Source organism: Tamandua tetradactyla, chromosome 4, assembly GCF_023851605.1.
Source record: "Tamandua tetradactyla isolate mTamTet1 chromosome 4, mTamTet1.pri, whole genome shotgun sequence".
Taxonomy (NCBI): Eukaryota; Metazoa; Chordata; class Mammalia; order Pilosa; family Myrmecophagidae; genus Tamandua; species Tamandua tetradactyla.
Window position 1 is genome coordinate 9,734,786 of NC_135330.1, and position 18,325 is coordinate 9,753,110.

The 18,325-nt window shown below is 51.2% G+C and overlaps 1 protein-coding gene across 4 annotated transcripts; it reads right to left on the reverse strand.

The window, feature by feature from the left end:
• Nucleotides 1-68: 68 nt before the first annotated feature.
• On the reverse strand, nucleotides 69-10,199 carry HDGF (heparin binding growth factor). 4 transcript variants are annotated; one of them, XM_077156513.1, is made up of 6 exons: nucleotides 10,175-10,199; nucleotides 3,324-3,400; nucleotides 3,036-3,174; nucleotides 2,187-2,372; nucleotides 1,654-1,883; nucleotides 69-1,464 (listed from the first exon to the last, which is right to left on the reverse strand). In XM_077156513.1, exons 2-6 carry the CDS (start codon nucleotides 3,389-3,391, stop codon nucleotides 1,458-1,460), a joined length of 630 nt encoding a protein of 209 aa, XP_077012628.1. In that variant the 5' UTR covers nucleotides 3,392-3,400; nucleotides 10,175-10,199; the 3' UTR covers nucleotides 69-1,457. The 4 variants fall into 4 exon arrangements, with proteins under 4 accessions (XP_077012628.1, XP_077012625.1, XP_077012627.1 ...); XM_077156510.1 differs by lacking the exon at nucleotides 10,175-10,199 and adding an exon at nucleotides 9,389-9,558; XM_077156512.1 differs by lacking the exon at nucleotides 10,175-10,199 and adding an exon at nucleotides 8,911-9,015.
• Nucleotides 10,200-18,325: the final 8,126 nt, after the last annotated feature.

The following is an 18,325-nucleotide window of genomic DNA, read 5'->3' on the forward strand; positions in this document are numbered from 1 at the left end:
ATTCTCCTTCCCCACGCCCCCTCTTCAGTTAACCAATATACCCCCAAAGAATCAGTCAGAATCCAACATAGTAATCAACGGGTTTTATTCTCCTAGAACTGAAATAATCTACAACTGAAATCATCTACGGTTCTCAGAGCTTAACTTCCAAAGCTACAGTCAGCAATTTTTCATCAGAGCCCATGGGAAAGGGGCAAAGGTGAAAGACAAGAGTCTGAAGAGAGGCAGACAGTGGACTAGGAAGAGGCTGGCAGAGGGCACTTATTTCCCTGTGTCCTCTCGGTAGGTTACAAATCAGATCTGGTGACAGCACTGAGGGGACCAGTGGGGATATATGGATGGGAAATGACACCAGAAGGAACACTACAGCCCCAGCTACAAAAAGAAAGTCATCAAGCCCCAAACAGAAGGGGAGCCTCCCAGTGCACCTCAGAAACGGGGGCAGTGGTGGGGCAGATAGGAGCAGAGTGGGGCACACAAAAGGGTGGGGGATCTTTAAAATCTTTTTTTTTTTTTGCAATTTTATTTTATTAAAAACATTTCCTAAAAAATGTGTTTTTCCTTTATGTCTGGGTGATTATATATGACTGCAGGCTGGCCGTGAGTGCTGTGGGTAGAGGGAAAAGGGCAGCTAGGGGTCTCCCCATGACATCTCCATGGCTGGCCCCAGGGATGTAAAAAACGTTCAGATGCTTCTCACCACTCCCCTACTACCCAAGCTGGATGAAGTCAATCCTTCACACCTCAGATCCTTGGCCCAAACAACTTGGAAGTCCCCAAATCTTTTGATAAACTAATTCCCAGAACTCCCTGGGTCAGCAAAAGGAAAAATGGGCATTGCCAATTATTAAGGTTTTATGGAAGGGAGCAAACCCCTCCCCCACAAGCTGGCCCAATTTCCCTGATTCTAGGCAACAGGGATGTTAGGTGTGGGAGGGAGAGGAGCTCAGGAAGATGCCACCCTCCTTTCCCCACCCCTGCACCCAGGGCAATTTGAGAATTGTGCTTCCCAGGCCCTGTGAAGTATACCCTGCTGTTTATCCTCCATCCCTTCCACACCTACCCCTAATCCCAACTCAGAGGCCAACAATGTCTGGAGGAGTGGAGAGGGGGTGTCAGCTGATAGGAACAGCTGGTCCAGGCCCCAGGAGAAGCCGTGGAAAACAGCTCCCGGCAGGGAGGGACACAATGGTCTCATCTTATCCCAGGGAGCAGGGGACATAGCCCTGACTCAAATTACAGGGGAGTGGGAACATGGAGCCAAGGGCCTGGTGGTCTGCCCCAACCAGGCCAGTCTCCTGGGGCTGGGCTTGGAGGGGGGGAGGGAGAGTGAGTGGAAGAGGAGAGCAGGTTGGGGTGGGGAAGGGGTTCCCAGTTTGCAGGCCATGGCCAGTTTCCCCAGTAGCACCCAGACAGCAGCAGGAACGGGGCGGGGGCTCCTCTTGAAACATTGGTGGCTACAGGCTGCAGGGGAGGGTTGGAGGGGAGAAGGGTTAATGGGGTGGCCTTGGCCTGGCCTCACCCCAGCCTGTGCCGGTCTCCTGGGAGAGCCCACCCTGCCTCCCAAGAGGCTGACCACAGGCCCGCCGCCTCCTCTCCACAGGTGGCTGGGCCCTCCCAGCCCAGCTGCCGAAAAGGCAGGTTCTCACTTACCTCTCATGATCTCTGACATCTGAGGCCTCAGCATCTTCCTTGGTAGCCTCTTCTTCGTCCTCTTCCTCCTCTTCCTCCTCCTCCTGAGGAGGCCCCCGGCCAGAGCCAGGCTCCGAGGGGGTGCTGTTCTTCTCCACCTCCACAGGGACAGGCCTCTCACCCTCCAAGGTGGCTGCCTCCTTCTCCTCCCCTTCAGGGTCCTCAACCTCCTTGGGACGTTTGGGGGAGTCCTAGGCAGGAATCGGCAGAGATGAGGTGGGCTGAGGCTGGGAGAGGGAGCTTCCCACTTCCATCCCTCTTCTCCAAGGCTCCTTCCTGGGCTGACAATCCTTCCCCAGCCCCACCACTAATTTAAGGTCTTCTGTGTCCCATCTTCTCCTCAGGTAGAACTTCCCAAGACTAGGGGCTTTGTCTCTTAGCTGGGACTCCCTGAAGCAACAGCTGTCTCTCTTCTCAGATTCTCGGAGGCAGAGCCTGCTCCTGGTGGGGACACCCCAGGGAGCCCACGGGGGCCGGGCCCCAGGGACAGTTACCTCCAGCAGGTCCCCTGCTCTCCTCTTCAGCGCCCCCTTCTCGTTTTTCTCCTTCGTTGGCTCATCGATGACCAGCTTCCCCTCCTCATCACTGCTGCCCTCCGCATTCCCCTTCTTATCGCCACCACCCGCTGTGGCCTCAGGCTTGGCCTCGGGCTCTTCCGTGCAGCTCTTTTTCTGGGAGGACTGTGGTGGAGAGGGCAGGGGCTGAGTGGCACTAGTGGCTGCTGTGCTGGGCCCCTCCCCAGACCCCTCCCTCGGCCACTCAATCCTTCCTTTTCCCACCTCGCCCCCACCCCCACCCAGGTGCCCAGTCTCACAAGTGATTTGAGACCCACCTCTGTCGGATTAGCCCCGGGGCAAACCCACTGGCCGGGCAGGCAGGGCTCTGTGCAGGAGGGGGGGAGGGCTGGAGCAGGAGGCAAAACCTCGGGTCAACTTCTCCCAAGGGGAGCTGGGACCCTTTCCCCGCCAACCCCCGCCCCCCGCCCTCCCGCCTTGTCCTGCCCGGCTCACGAGCGCCTCCTCCTGGAGGCCTTGGTGGAAAGAGTCAGGGCCACACTGCACACTCAGACTGCGCCCAGCAAAGGCCTGGCCCCACTTACCGCCTCCATCCTGTTCCTGCCCCCCAGGCCACTGTCTAATAATTTCCCCTCGTCTACAACTACCCTCACCCCTCTTTCAGGAAGATGCCCTCCTCCCCACCACGAGGTCAGCTCCTGTCCTGAAAGCCCTGGTGTTTCTCAGCCTCAGCTCCTGAGGAATCAGCACCCTCATGGCCCCTAGACTCTCAGAGCCCCCAGCCACACCCGCTTTCCAGGGGGGGCCTTGGGACAGATGGAAGCTCACCTGGTAGCCAGAAGCCTTGACAGTAGGGTTGTTCTCAATCTCCCACAGCCCCTCGCTGAACCCTTTCCTCTTGTTGGGCTTGCCAAACTTCTCCTTGGACTCCTCGTAAGGGAAGAGGTCTTTGGGGCCCAGGAATGCCCTGGTGAGAGATGGGAGACTGTGCTCTCTAGCGCCTCGCTGCCTCTGAGCAGGGGCTTCCTCCCCAGCACAGCCCACAGGGAAGGGGCGCCATCACCCCCCGCCCAGGGCGGCCTTCCCACTGCACCCCCCACCTGGACCCTCACTCACGTCTCATGGGTCCCAAAAAAAAAGACTTGGTATTTGTTGGCTGTTGATTTCACCGCAGCTTCAGGCATCTCATCAATCTGGGAAAAAGATGAGGGAAGGGAGCATGAGGTCATTGATGCAGCGTAGGGGGGCTGACTTCTGAGACTCATTTGAATAAAATCAGACTGGGAGGGACCCAAGAGATCCCTGAGGTAGGTTTTGAATGGTTTTTTAACAGTGGAATTTTTGTTCAATTGAAGTCAGATATGAAATCCCGGTCAAGACGTAGGAATCAGCCCCTCTCCTCCCTAAACCAAACGGCATCCATCCTGCCTTCCAATATGTCCAGAACCTGTCCACAAAGCTCCACGTCTCTGCCACCATCCTGGTCCAAATACTGTCATCTCTTGCCTGGACTAAAATCAGTCCCCATTCTTGTCCCAGTACAATCCGTTCTCCCAGCTGCAGCCAGAGTGGGCCTTTCAGAGTGTTAATCTGAGCCTTTCACCCTCTTGCTTGGAACCTCTCAATGGCTTTTCATGCCTCTCGGGTCCTGCTGGCCTCTTCTCCACAATGTCAGAGTCTTAATTCCAACCCTGTCCCCGATATCTGTATGACCTTGGGCACTTACTAAACCTCTCTCTGCCTCAGTTTCCTCGTGGAGACAATCATAATGCTTGCACCACAGGGTTCAAAGATTAAAAGCCTGGCAGGGAACACGTCCTGTATAACGCGGGAGCGGTCATGATCTTCACCCAGTGCACGGTGCCCCTCTGTGCTCTGCTCTGGCCACAGTGACCTTCCAGTCTCACACTCACAAACTCCTGATTGTCCTTCCAATCTCACTTCTTCCAGAAAGCTTCCCCATCTCTCTGGCCCACCAGCAACCCCAGACAAAACTCTCTCCTAGTACCTCTTCTTTACGACACTTTTCAAAATTCCAGTTCTACATTTATTTATATCATCATTTGATTAATGTCTACCCGGACTATACCTGCCATGAGATCAAACCCCAGGCCTGTTTTCCTCCCTAGCACACAGTAGGTGCACAATAAATAGTTGCTACATGAATTTATGAAACAGATGAAAGCAGACTGCTCTAGTTGACATAGATGAGTAAGGCCAAGGCGCTGCCTGTTCAACAACCCCCTCTAGTAGCAGCTTCTGAAGCCTTCTGGGGAATGTTTTGAAATCCACTGATGTAGTCAAACACGCTCGTTTTACAGATGAGGAATCTGAGGCCCAGAAAAGGAAAACGATTTGCCCGAGATAAGTGGGTAAGGTAGCGAGCTCCAGACCTCAGACCTAGATCCCTCAACCCAGGCTTTCCTGGGGGCGTGAGGAATGCTGTGGTGGGGAGGGTGAGAGGTGCAGAGGTCTGAGGTCTGGGAAATGGAGGAAGCACAGGCATAACCCAGCCAGCCCCTCCCAGATCAGGCCCGGGGAGCTCAGACCAAGCTGAGCTGGGGGTGGAGGTGAGGGAAACTACAACTCCCAGCAACCCTTGCAGCCGCCCCAGCGGCCTGGCTTCCCGCCGGACAGAGGCCAGGTGGCCATGTTGACTGGGGCCCCAGGCGCAGACAGGAGAGACAGCCGGGCTAGGGAGGCAGTGATTAACACACAACACACATACACCGGGCACAGAGCGCCTGACTAGGGGCCGGGGAGACAGGAAGGCTGGGTGGATGGGAGGGAGATGGGACACACCCAGGAGAGGGGCAGGGGTCCTGGGCACGAATCTGAGGGGCATCTTGCCTCAGACATGGAGTCTCCAGGCTCCTGGGCACCCCCCTTGCCCCATGGCCTCTAAGGGCAGAGGTCCGGCCCCTCCCCCCCACCAGGAGAGGCTGGGGTGTGAGGGTAGGGGGTGGAAAGGCATGCTGTTCCCCCCACAAACATGAGCCTCATCACCATGACAACCCAACCCCGCCCCCGGGGCCACTCAGCAACCAGGAATGTGACTGCCCCTCCCCCCACGCCCTCCCTCCAGATTGGGGAGGAGGGGATACTAACACGCACACCCCACCCCCAAGCCTGGAGTCTGGCACCTGGGTCCCTGGCTGTGCTAGAAACCACAGCCAGGCTTGGAGGGCCTGGGCCCTTCTCAGGAAGCCAGACCCAGGGCAGGGGCGGAGGGGCCAGTGCCGCGCCTGCACACACCTGGGTCCTGTTACCAGCCCACCCCTTCTCAGGGGGGAAGCAAAAAAGAAAAAAAAGAGTCTCTAGGGCTTAGAAATCCCAGGAGAGACAGGCAAAGCACAATAAGAGCAAATGCCCTTCCCTAAGGCCTCTTCTAGGTAGAATCCGGTGCAGTAGGAAGGGCAGGTATCTAAGGGTTTGGGGATGGGAGCTCAGCAGGGAACTTTGATCCCTAGATTTTCAGTGTCCAGAGTTCAGCCAGGGGCTTAATATGTCCACATTAAATATGAAGAAAGGGGAGAAACTGAGGCTCAGGAAAGGGGGGTGGGAAGGGTAAAGGGTCAGAAATGAGATAGCATTTCTCTCAGAGTACAGACTCTGAAAAGCGGCCACTTGCCATTTGTCTTGTTACCCCAACTTCCCATGGAAAACAGCCCAGAGAGGGGGCAGTCACACAGGGGACCCAGGAGGCTACCAGCTGTTCAAACCCAGGGGTGGGGGAGAAACAAAAGAACGGATGCAAATTAAAAATAGAAGGAACAAGACACAGCAGATATACCAGCCCTGCTGACTTCTCGCCAAATAAAGGGTGGGTCTTTGGGGAAGAGAGGGCCTGGGCAGAGAGACATCTGCCCCAAAAGGGTCATTCCAACCCCCTGCTTCACTTTGAGAGTGTAGGTACCTGTGGAGGAAGGGCTGAGAGAGACATGGGCTCTTCTCACTTAATGGAATTCCTAATCCCCTTCCTCCCCGAAAAGGGAGAACATCCTTTCTGTAATGGGCCCTCCATACCTCAAGCTAAAAAGGAAGTATTTTCTTGCACCTGGAAGTGAAGTGTGGTTTTTTCTAGACGTAAAGGATCTGCAGTCTCAGGGGACCCCTGTACCCCATGTCTCCCAGGCGGTGGTGCCTTTATATCCAGGCTGTGACTCAGAACAAATGAGTCAAAGCTAAGTGGGCCAGGGTGGGGCCAGATGAGTGCTGGGGATCCCACTGCATCCCCTCCAGTGGCTAAAGACGAGGGGGCTCTGCTACCTCAGCCATCCCTGGGGACCAAGAATGTTGCTTCTCCTTTCAGGCCTGGGCACATCAGCCCCCAACTTCACCCCTGGCTTTCTGCATTTGCCTGACTCCATCAGACAGGCCTGGGCACATGAAAACCCCATCTTCCAGGAGCCCAAGGCTACCCTCTGAGGTCTGAAGATGAATATGAAGGTTCCGGGCCAGGAAGAGAGGGGAGAACTGGATTCCTCTCCCCCAGCCTCAGATCAAATCCAGGCCTAGCATCACCCGCCCAGCCCTCCACATGCCAGTGGGGAAGGGCTCAGCTCACACTGGCGGCTGGCCAGGGACCTGACCACCACACCCAGGGCCGAGGCCCAACCTGACCCAGGAACCGGAAAATCTGGGGCAGGAGACAGTTGGGGCCGGGAAAGTGTGGCAAGCCCAAGAGGCAGAAAAGAGAAGGAGGGAGGTAGTGCTTGGGTGTGGGGGAGGGGTGGAGGGAGGAAAGGCGGGTGAAACCCTGTGGCTGCTCAGGTTTTCTGGGATTGTGAAACAGGAAGCAGAGAAAGGAGGAAGGAACCTGGGGGGAAAAAAATCCCTGAGTCTTGGAAGTTAATTAATTGTTAAGTGTCTGCCTGCCACATGGCCCCTCTGGCTGGGCTCTCCAAGCCCTGGGCTGTTCGAGTATCTCCCAGAATCACCTATCCTACCCAGCAGCAGGGATCTGAGGAAGGACAGGTCCAGATTAGATGGGGCAGGCTGCGAGGCTCCATCCTGCCTTAGGGTCTAAGACAGTGTCCAAGGAATGCTGAAGAGACTCAGATCCGTCTGTCCTTCTGCAGTTAAAGGGGGAATGTTTCTGTGAGATAATAACAGCCTTGTGTATACCTCCCCCACCCCCACCCCCACCCCCTAACCCACAAGTATCACATTCAAGAGGGAGGGGATTAGCAAAGGGTAGGGCCCTATCTCTTTGGGATCCAGTCTGATCTCCTTTCTCCAACCCTAACTTTATCTGAAAGGTCCAGGCCTCAGCAGAGGAAGAGACACTTCTTTTCCACTCTTCTGTCCTGGAGGCACAGGGTGGGGGGCGGGGGGGATGAAATGGTTGGCACTCCCAGGCCCTACCCACTCTCCAAAGCCTTCCAGAAACCTGAGTGTCTTCCTCATCGAGGCTAGCACGGACCCTTACATTCCCCTACTCCCCTTTTTATTCCCCATATGAGTTCTGATGTTCCAGCTAATGGCCCCTTCCCCAGGGTGCCGCCCAGCCTCTGGACTTCGCCCTACCCCCAGGAGGTAGGAGCAGTAGAGACCTGGGTTCATTTCTTGCCTTCCCACCAGGGCCTTGGCTTCTGGGCCAAGAAGCCAGTTGGATCAAAGGTGCAGGGTAAAGTACATGAGTGTTCACATGCCACCTAAGTCCATGCACATCCAAGGCTGTCTGTAAGTCCTTCTTCCTCACAGCACCCTCCTTCCCCATCCCCTAGGACGCCCCGGGAGCTGGAAGAGATCTGCTTCTCTCCACACTCTGCTCCCATTCCATAGGCCAGACCTTACTTTAGCCTCGGAAAGTTTCTGGGAACAAGGCACTCAAGGCCTGTGCGTTTAGGCACCCTTTTCTAGAAAACGTAAAGAGTGAAGAAGGGTCTCCTAGGTTTTCCAGAGTGGTCCCAATGTTGGCCTGACATCCTGAGCTGGACCCAGGGGAGCCTAGGACAAGATTCTAAGTTCAGAGCAAGGTCCCTGCCAGTTGAACAGACACAGACTCACTCTGAGAAAAGCAACCCAAAGCCAAAAGCGGTCCTGCACTTCGCCCCCTCACCACTCTGTCCTTGAATCTCACTTTACAGGAGTCCTACACTCTAGGGGGCTGAGTCATGCCCCCATCCAATACCAAAAACCCTCTACACCAACTTCGAGATAAGGAGCCAAAGGCACTGCCCTTTGTGACACCCCCATCCCCCTACCCACCACTGGCAACCTCCCGTCCTCCTCACTTAACCTGTCGTAGTCCTCAGGGGAAACACGAGGAACACATGAGGCTTGGCTTTTGAGCCCCACCCTCCCACCTGGCTAGGTGCTGGGAGGGCTGGGGGATGGGGAAGGCAAAGCCCCCATTCTAGCCAGAGGCTCAACCACATGGCAGACTGAGCAGTTCTGGCGGGAGATCCTCATATGGGGAGGAGGGGAGGCAATCCAGCTCCCCCCACCCCCACCAAAGGGCAGTCTGGACCCAGCCACCCTCAGTTCCAAATATGAGTTGGCAGCATATGGAATATTTGTGGGACTGAGGAGTGAAGGGTTGCGACGGATCATTTCCGAGCCAGACGGACCACCTCGTGGGCCACCCCCAACCATTCTTCGGCCCTCCCAACTTTCGACCTCTTTCGGACGCCCCAAACCAAAGTTTTCCATAAGCGAACTACGCTTCTCTCTCTCCTCCTCTGGGCTGGGATCTTACCTAATCATTTAATCCAGGCAGAGAGTACGGATTGGGGACAATTAATGGAGAAACTGTGGGTCTCTAAGGGGGTTTCACAGGGGTAGGCGGCGGTGCTTGGGGGGTTAGGGTGGGAGGAGTTACCCGACTGGCTCAAGCCCAAACTGCGCGTCCGAAACCTCCAGAATGGGGGCTGGGGGCGGAACCGAGCACGCGGAGCTGGGGGCTGGGGAGTGACCCGCGCCCTCGAATCCCCAAACCCGCGCACACGCCTCTAGGCGCGAACGCCCTGCCGGCCTAGGGTCCCCTATCTCCCCATTACACATAACCGGCGGGGGGTGGGGGGGACTCCAAGGCAAAGAGGAAGGAGTCCGGGACCCAGACGTCCCCTGCCCCCACCCCCACCCCCACCCCCTCGGCGCAGAACGCTAGTGCCCGCCGGGATGTTATGCAACCTAAGCCCGGTGGGGGACAGGGGGCGGCGGGCCGCACTGCTCACCCGGGCTGGCCAGTGTGGGTAGCCCTTCATCTTGGCGAACACCAGGTCTCCGCATTTGTACTCCTTCTGCCGGTTGGATCGCGACATGGCGGGGCTCCGGGCGCCCCGGGTTCCGCGCCGGGCCGGGAAGCGCGAGCCCAAGTTTGCGCGAGCGGCGGTGGCGCCGCCGCTCCGCTCCGGCCCTCGCGCGGCCCCCGCCTCGATGGTGGCCCCGGGTCGGAGCTCCCGCGCGGCCACGGCGTCTCCCCCCGCGCGCCGCACGGACGGGGCGGGCGCGGATCCGGGGCAACTCTCCGGCGCGGTGGAGGCGAGCTCGTGCAGTGTTTGTGTTTGAAATTCAATTGCTCCCTCCTCTGCGCGAGGCCTCTTCCTCCACCCCCCGCCCTGTCCCCACTCCTCGTCCTCCTCCCTCCTCCCTTTCCCACACCTCCTCCCCCTGTCCCCCTCCTCGCGCTCCCTCCCGCGGCGGTTCGATGTGCGCAGCTTGTTGACGCCCTGTGCCTGCCCCAGCCGCCGGTCGCCCAACCTGGAGTCGCCTGGCGGCAGGCGGCGAAACAGACACGAGGAGCCGATCGCCGAGCACGCCGAGCAGGCTTTGTGTGCCCGCTGTCGGTGGGTGCCCTCCCGCCCGGGAGGAGCTGGCGCCGGGCTGGACGGAGCGGCCCCGCCCCTCCCCCGGCTCCTGGGCGCTCACAGCCGCGGTACGAGCGCAGTCCAGGGTCGATGTCTAAGCGCAGTGTCCCCCCGTCCTCTATCCCGTCCCAGTCGACGAATATTTGTTTGCACCTTAGGTGCCCGGCAGCGTGCTGGGCGCCTGGGGCGAGGGGTGGGCACCGCGCCGCAGCGCGCACCGAGGCTCGCCTTGGGCCTCGACGTGCTAACAATCTGTGGGATGGACCCGGAAACGTCGGGGCTCGGTGCCCAACCTCGGCCTTTGTTGCGAAGGAATGGCTTAAGTTTCGCGGCCAGGGGTTGTGTCCGAGGGGCTGTGGCCACTTTTCCTGGATCTCTGTGTAATTTCCTGGCAAAAGAAAGCTAGGCTCTGTGACAACCTAAGTCAGTAAAGATGAATCCAAATAAATCCAAAGCCTTCAGTTAATCCTTAAGTGGAGCCATTAACTTCCTCTCTTGAGGGGTGGGAGGAATCTGGGAAAGTTTCTCAGGTTGTGACTTTGAGCTGGGCCTTAAGGAATGAGAATCATTTTGGCCTAACTTGTATTCTAAGAAGTGAGGGAATGAAAACTTGAACTCAGATCTCTTCCCATTAAGCCAACCCGTCTATTTTATTCACATCTTTGTTTTGATGCCACTGTGTTGGTCTTGGTTTTGCCCAAATTCCAGACACCCGTGGTCTCTTACGCATAAAATTTTTGGATTACATCCAGATCCTTAAGATTTTATTTTTGTTTTTAAATGCAATTTTATTGAGTTTTATTCACAAACCATATAATCATCCAAAGTATACAATCAGTGGTTCACAGTGTCATCATGTTGTGAATTCATCACAAGATCCTTAAGAGTTTGCAAAAATATTTTACATTTGAGTAGGTAAACTACACATATCTTTTCTCACCATAAGTTTCCTGATCCTATTTCAAAGCATAGGCAAAGTCTCCCTGCAAGAATGTACAGTATGTCGCCAAAAGGCCCAGCCCACATCCCGCCCTGCTGTCCACCAGTCCTGAGAACTTGGGTGACCTTCTGAACTTTTCTGAGTCTCAGTTTCTTCAATTGTAAAATGGGATTGCGTTACTGCCCTGCCAACATCGGAGGGTTACTGAGGCATGGCATGGCTGCTCAGCATCAGTGGAGGTATGCAGGTTTCCCTACCGTCCTGTGCCACAGCCGATGGCGATGAAATGCATTTCACAAGTCTTGCCTTTATAACAGTGTGGGTTCATCATAATTCCTCCTTTCAATCCCAGTCCCTCTGGCCCCATCCACAGGCACTGGCACAGTGGGGCACTCTGCAGTGTCCTGTTGCAATAAAGGAGCCATGTACACCCTCAACCACAGGCTTGTTGATTTGTTTCAATAGCAAATCCAAACTTGTTGCAACAGAGCAATTAGATTCCTGTAGGTGTTCTCTACTATGCATTCCAGTTTGAAATACAGTCAGTGTAATCCGCATTCTGTCAGGTTGGTGCTTTTCTTGGTTCTTTTTTGTTAGGAGAGAATTTTAACACGAATCCTTATAGGTGGTCGGCCCAGGATTATTGGTAAATCCAAGGTCATAGCAGGTTTCTTTTAAGTGTGCTTGCCAGTATTATAAACATGTACCGTGTCAGTGCAACAAGCATGTTTTTAAAAACTATTTTCCAACTTATACTGCAATTTAGTTAAAACCAAGAATCCTACCCATTTCTTCACTTTGTATCATAATTGCCTGTTGGAGGTGGAAATAAGGCTTCTAAATTCTTGTTGCTACAAATCTCTTGGGCCCCTCATTCAGTCCACTGTGCAGATGCTGGTTGCAGTAAAAGGCCAGGGTTCCCTTTGTTGCAATAATCTCCCAGGCCTCGCTGCAATTTAATATCCAAGTTCTCCTTACAATAACATCATCAACCAACCCACAGCTGCCCCTAACAACCAAGCCAAGAGCCACAGAGGGTCAGTTACACAGGAGGGTGTAAGTCTGCTTCCCCTGGGACTCAGATCTGACTTAGCGCTTTGCAGACTTTAATGTGCAAATGAATCACCTGGGAATCTTCTTTAAAAGCAGATTCTAATTCAGTAGGTTTGGGGTGTCTGTATTTCTAACAAACTCCAAAGGGTTGCTACTGGTTGGGACTACATTTGAATGGCAAGGATCTCACTCACTGCAGTCACAGGCTCCCAGCCTGCCGGTCCAGCTTGGAACCAGTTCACAAATATTTTTGTGATATCATTCAATTGATATTGGTGCACGTTTCTTTGTTTAGAAGGGAAAGGAGGTCAGGACAGAAACTTGGGGAAACTTGAGGCCCTAGAGCAGGCAAAGCTTGTGGGTGCAGATCTCACTTTAAGGTTCTGAAGCCAGCCTCGGGAGCAGCGAGTTCCAGGGTATTTCTGAATATATCAAGGAGGCATTAACATAGCAACAGGGGGGTGACAAAGTTTAGACTAGTGGGGAAAGGAGCAATGTGGTCTAGTGGAAACAATCTGGGTTTGTGTGACGAGAGGTCTGATTTTTTTAAAGATTTTTTTAAAATTGTATAATATAACATATACACAAAGCAAAGAAAGAAAAAGACAATAGTGTTCAAAGCACTCTTCAACAAATAGTTACAGGACAGATCCCAGAGTTTGTCATGGGCTACCATACCATCCTCTCAGATTTTTCCAGAATATAGGAGACTAGAAGGAATAAATTTTTTTTATCATCACAATTGACTTTTTAATGAAAATTACATATATACAAAAAAAACACAATTAGTTGTAGAACAGATTTCAGAGTTTGGTATACGGGTTACAATTCCACAATTTTAACCCATTGTTAAAATTGTTTACTTCTAACTGCTCTAAGATACTGAAGACTAAAAGAAATATCAATGTAATGATTCAGCAATCATATTCATTTGTTAAACCCTACCTTCTCTGTATAATTCCACCATTGCCTTTGATCTTTCTATCCCACTCTTTAGGGATATTTGGGCTATGGCCATTCTAACTTTTTCATGTTGGAAGGAGCTGTCAATAATATGGGTTAGGGAGATAGAACGAGCTGATGTTCTGGAAAGGCTGGGCCCTCTAGGTTTCAGGACTTCTCTGGTCCAGGGACCCATCTGGAAGTTGTAGAATTCTGGAAAGTTACCCTAGTGCATGGAACCTTTGTAGAATCTTATATATTACCATAGGTGTTCTTTATGATTGACTGGAATGGTTTTGGTTGGGGTTTTGGCAAGTTATAGGTAGCAATGTCTAACTGAAGCTTGTGTGAGAGTGACCTCCAGAGTAGCCTCTCGACTCTATTTGAACTCTCCCAGCCACTGATACCTTATTAACTACACTTCTTTCCCCCCTTTTGGTCAGGATGGAATTGTTGACCCCCATGGTGCCAGGGCCAGACTCATCCCCGGGAGTCATCTCTCACGCTGCCAGGGAGACTTTCACTCCTGGATGTCATGTCCCACTAGAGGGGACGTGTCCCACTAGGGCAATGATTTCACTTGCAGAGAAGAGGTAGGATTTTGAATCCTCTTGGCTACTTGCTGACTTCAGGGCTGCAGGAAGATGACTCACTTAGAATTCTGAAGATTGATTTTCTTTCTTCTCTGTTACAAGGATACAAATGTCTGTCATTTGGCATGGTTTTGAAGTGTAAAGGAGATAATCTATGTGCAAACCTCATCTGCTCCTTAGATTCAAAATAATTTATCAGATTCCTTCCTTTTGCCTGTGAGAGAGAGGAGAGGTGGGCAAAGTTGTGGGGTTTTAGCTTGGGCTGCAGCCCTCATCACTGAGACCTATCTCATCATCACTTCTTCATCCCGTTACCCCCTCTGTAAAACAGAGAAGAGGATTGTTAGATTTGACCAGTGGTTTTCAAAACTGTGCCTCCATTGCCCCCTCCCACCCATGCTACACAAAATAAAAGAGCAGCCCCACACTCACACATTTTATGTGGAGTTGGAGTGGTTTAGAGCATGGAGTCAGAGATAATGGGGTCTGAAGACTGGCTCTGCCATGGACCTGCTGATGTAACTTTAGGAAAGTTACAAGTCTTAGTTTCTGTCTGTAAAATGGGGTTGTGATGTGGAGTGGGTGAATTAATGTACCTAAAATGCTCTGCATCGCACTAATGCGACATGTTAAGAATAGGAAAAACAGTGTTTGTGGGGGGTGGTATATGAGAGCTCTGTACTTTTTGCATGATTTTTCTGATAACCTTCAGCTGCTTAATAATAAAAAAAATGTCTTAATCATCAGGAATACAAATTTTAAAAAAGTGCTTTGAACAGGGCCTGGAACATAGTAGGTACAGGTTAAAATTGGTTATCACTATATTCATTGTTATATTATATTCTGAAGAATACTTAATTTGGAAAAAAAAAAAAAAAGGGCGGTTTCCTTCGTAGGGAGCTTCCAAGTTGCTGGCATTACACCCTGACGCTGCTGGCAATATAGCATGGGTGAGGGCTCTACCACTTGCCACCTGTGTGACCTGCAGCAAGTTACTGGACCTTTCTGTGCCCAATTTTCTTATCTTTTAAAGGGGATGTTAATAAATCAGTCAGTATACATAAGATATGTAAAACCTCAGAACAGCGCCTGGCACATAGCTATTAGCTACCATTTGTTAGCAATCACCTGTACTTACAATATTATTTACTATTTTTCTTAAAAATGCTTGTTTAATAACTCTTCTATATGTACAAGTTCCTTTATGATAAAAAGGTTAATTAATAGAAAAGTTTTAGTAGTGGAAGGTGGTGAGGTTATTACAAATGAGTGAAGGTGATTAATGCTGCTGAACGGTATGCTTTGGAGTGTTTGAGATGGGAGGGTTTATGTAGTATAAATGTTTCCACAAAAGAAAGAGCGAGAAAAGAAGAAAGGAAGGAAGGAAGAGCAACTAAAGAGACAATGACAATTAAATGCAATATATGATCCTGGATGGAATCTAACAAGGGTAGAGAAGAGGCTCAAAAGGACATTATTGGGACATATGAAAAACTGGAATTTAGACGACACTTTATACGATTGTTAAATTTCTTGAACTTGATAACTAGTTAAGGTGGTTACATAAGTGAAGGTCCTTGTTCTTAGGAAACGTACATGGTGATATATGTGTACAACCTACACTCAAGTATTCAGAAAAATGGATAGACCGACAGACTGACCAGAAGTAGACAGACAGATAGAATGACAGGGCAAACGTGGCGAAATGTTAAAACTGGTGAATCTGGGTATCTGGGGAGTAGCTGTATGCTGGAATTCTCGGTCTGGAGGTTTACATTATTTTTTAAACTATCCTGTAAATTTGAAAGTATATCAAAATAAAAAGTTTTTAAAAATGAAAAAAAAGAGCTCCTCTCTCACAAAAAGGATAAAAAAACCTCCGATCCAGCCTCTAAAGGTGCACTGTCCAATACTCGCGGCTATTTACGTTTAAATTGATTAAAATATAACTTTGAGTTCCTCCGTCGCAGAAGCCACATTGCAAACGCTCGGTCGCCTCCGGTGGCTGCCGACAGCTGCCCGGACGCCGCCGGCGGACAGTATCTGCTTCTTTGCAGGAACGTCTCCTGGACCGGCTGCTCCGAGGCAGTGGCTTTCAGCTGGAGCTGCCCGTTACAGTCACTGGAAGACCTTGAGCGATGCACATGCCTGGGCCCACCAGAGTTTAGGCTTAATTGGTTAACAGGGGGAACCTTTAAAGGGTTTGGGCAAGAGAGAAACCTGAGCAGAGCTTTCAGAAGCTTCCTCTGGCAGCGGCACCGCAGGCGGAGCTAGAGGCTCCGGCCGGTCCGAGCCCCGGGCGGGTGCGCGCGCCTGCGCCGAGGGGTAGCGGGAAAGGTTCCCGGGGAGCCGGGTAGCAGGATTCCTGGGTTCTTTTCTCAATTCTTTCTAAGAATAGTGGTGGCACTGGCTCCTCGGGCCCTCAGAGGGAAGACCTTCAGCCTTAGTACAGGACGAAGAAACCAATGCACCTAGCGATCCCCACGAGTTCCGGATTGCCATTTCAAAAAGTTGTTTGATTTTTTTTTTTGTAGTTAGTACTCGCATGTGGTGCAAAACATAGAAGAAAAAGGAATTATGTAGCGAAAACCTGCCTCCTTGTCACTCACCCCTGCTCCTTAGCTACTCCAGTTTTCCTCCTAAAGGCAAAAACATCACCGCTTTCTTAGGTACTCTTCAATAGCGATAGTCTCTCACTCTAATTTTCGAGCGAAAGCAGAAATATCTATTTCTTTGACACAAATTGTAGCACACTAGACACGCTTTTCTGCATTTTACTTTTTTCACTTCACGTATCTTGGAATTTCCATATTAGCACACAAAGATTCGCCCTGTTCATTTCAATGGTTGCGTAATCGTCCCACTACATTTCTGTGTCATAAATGATTCAACCAGTCCCCTGTATGATGGTCATTTAGGTTGTCCCTGTTCTTGTGCTAATACAAACAGTGCTGCAGTGAAGAACACTGTAGACATGTCATCTCATTCAGGGTTGAGGATCTATCACCATTTTCCTCTCTACTTTGCAAAATGAGAAAGGGACAAGGTCATCCCCAGCAACATGGTGTGCAGCAGTTTGCTGACAAGCAGTGCTGGAAATAACCTCGCTGCCTACAGACAGGTGCTGGCGCCCACCATTCTGCACTGCCACCAACCCAGGGCTCTGTCTGCTTTCCTGTTGGTCTCTGGGGCTTAAAGCAAGGAGGTCTGGGGCCAGAGTCCGGCAGACAGAATTGCTTGTGGTCACACTCTTCAGCCCTCTTCCACGGAGGGTGTTGCTTTTGAGCACCAGGAACAGAGGCCTGGGAAGAAGAGGACTCTGGGCAGGTGAGGAGAGGCCAAGGGCCCTTTTCTGGATTGATAAGATTGAGCTCTAGTGGCCCTCTGCCCCTCCCCCTCAGGGGAGAGATAGCCTGGCCCTCGGTTGAGCAGCAGATCTGGCTCTGCTGGAGGAAGCTGATTGTAGCTTCTATGGAAAGAAGATGGCAGTGGGGGTACTGAAAGGCCATTTCTTCCACCACATTGCCTCTGGACTTCAGGCTTCATTCATTCATCTAGTCATTCATTCATTCACTCCACATATATTCCTTGGACAGGCCCTGGGTGTGGGTTAGGGGATGTTAATGGGTTCAAAGATGAGTAAGCCAGGTGGCTGGCCAGGACTTTATAGAGACTTACCCATGAGTAGTCTGGTCTCCAGGCCTGGCCAGTTCTGACAGTCGCACCCTGATTCTGCTCCCACTCCAGTACTTCGATTTGGAAGTTTCTATTTTTCTCACTTCAAATTCCACCTGTCCTCTCCCCTTTATTTTTTCCCAGGGAAAACCATGATTACTTTTCCCTTTTTTTGCACAATACTTTGTTTTCCCGAAATTGTTGATTCTTTTAGTTTTCTGGGTTCTCATTCATGAATTCAGCCACAAATTCTCCACTGACTGTCCTAATCTCCTCTCAAAGTATTTACACACTTTGGATATTCTCTCAATTTCAGATTCTTGATGACATCTGTCCCAAAGCCTTCTGTCCTGATCCAGTCTGACCGGTGGCCATCTACATTAGGGTACAGCTGTCGTGGAATCTCCCGTCCCCATCATCTGGGGGATTCCTTTCATCCCTCTTCTGTGTTGGAAATGGTGTTTTTATATCCTAGGTATTCCTCTTTCATAGTTTATTCTCCCTCTGCTTTCTTTTTTGTTGTTGTTGTTGTTGCTGCTGGAGCACGTCTTCTAGCAGTTTCCAGAGAAAAGGGGCTAAGAGCATAAGATTTTTGAGAACTTGCATGACTGAAAATATTTTTTTTTCCTACCCTTACAACTTGATTGACATTTTGGTTTGGTTTAGAATTCTTGGTGGGAAATAACTTGGAAGTAAGTTCTTGCCCCATTGTCATCTAGATTCCGGTGTGGGAGTTTGTTAAGGAGTCTGAAGTCACTCTCTCCTGATCCATTTTGAGTGATCTGTTTCTTCTCTTTGGAAGCTTGTAGGATCTTTCCTTTATCTCTAATACTCTAAAATTACATGATGGTGTGGGCCCAATTTTATCCATTATTCCAGGCACACAGTGGGCCCTTTTAGTCTAAAAACTCTTAACCTTCAGTTCTGGAAAGTTGCCTGTAATTATTTATTGGACAAATTTCTCCCTTCTTTTTTTCTTTCTTTCTGTTTCTCTTTTCCTGGAACACTTATTATTCGGGCATTGGACTATCTGGGCTGGTTTCTGATTTTCTTAATTTTTCTCTTTCAATTCCTCTAGTGAAAACTTTATTTATACTCTTA

Excerpts from the sequence above, each read along its gene's own strand:
- HDGF (XM_077156510.1), bottom strand. The coding sequence starts at position 9,475 with ATGTCGCGATCCAACCGGCAGAAGGAGTACAAATGCGGAGACCTGGTG. Across the intron at positions 3,401-9,388 it reads ACCCACACTGGCCAGCCCGG|ATTGATGAGATGCCTGAAGC; the intron begins GTGAGCAGTGCG and ends TCTTTTTCCCAG. Across the intron at positions 2,373-3,035 it reads TCAAGGCTTCTGGCTACCAG|TCCTCCCAGAAAAAGAGCTG; the intron begins GTGAGCTTCCAT and ends TCTCCACCACAG.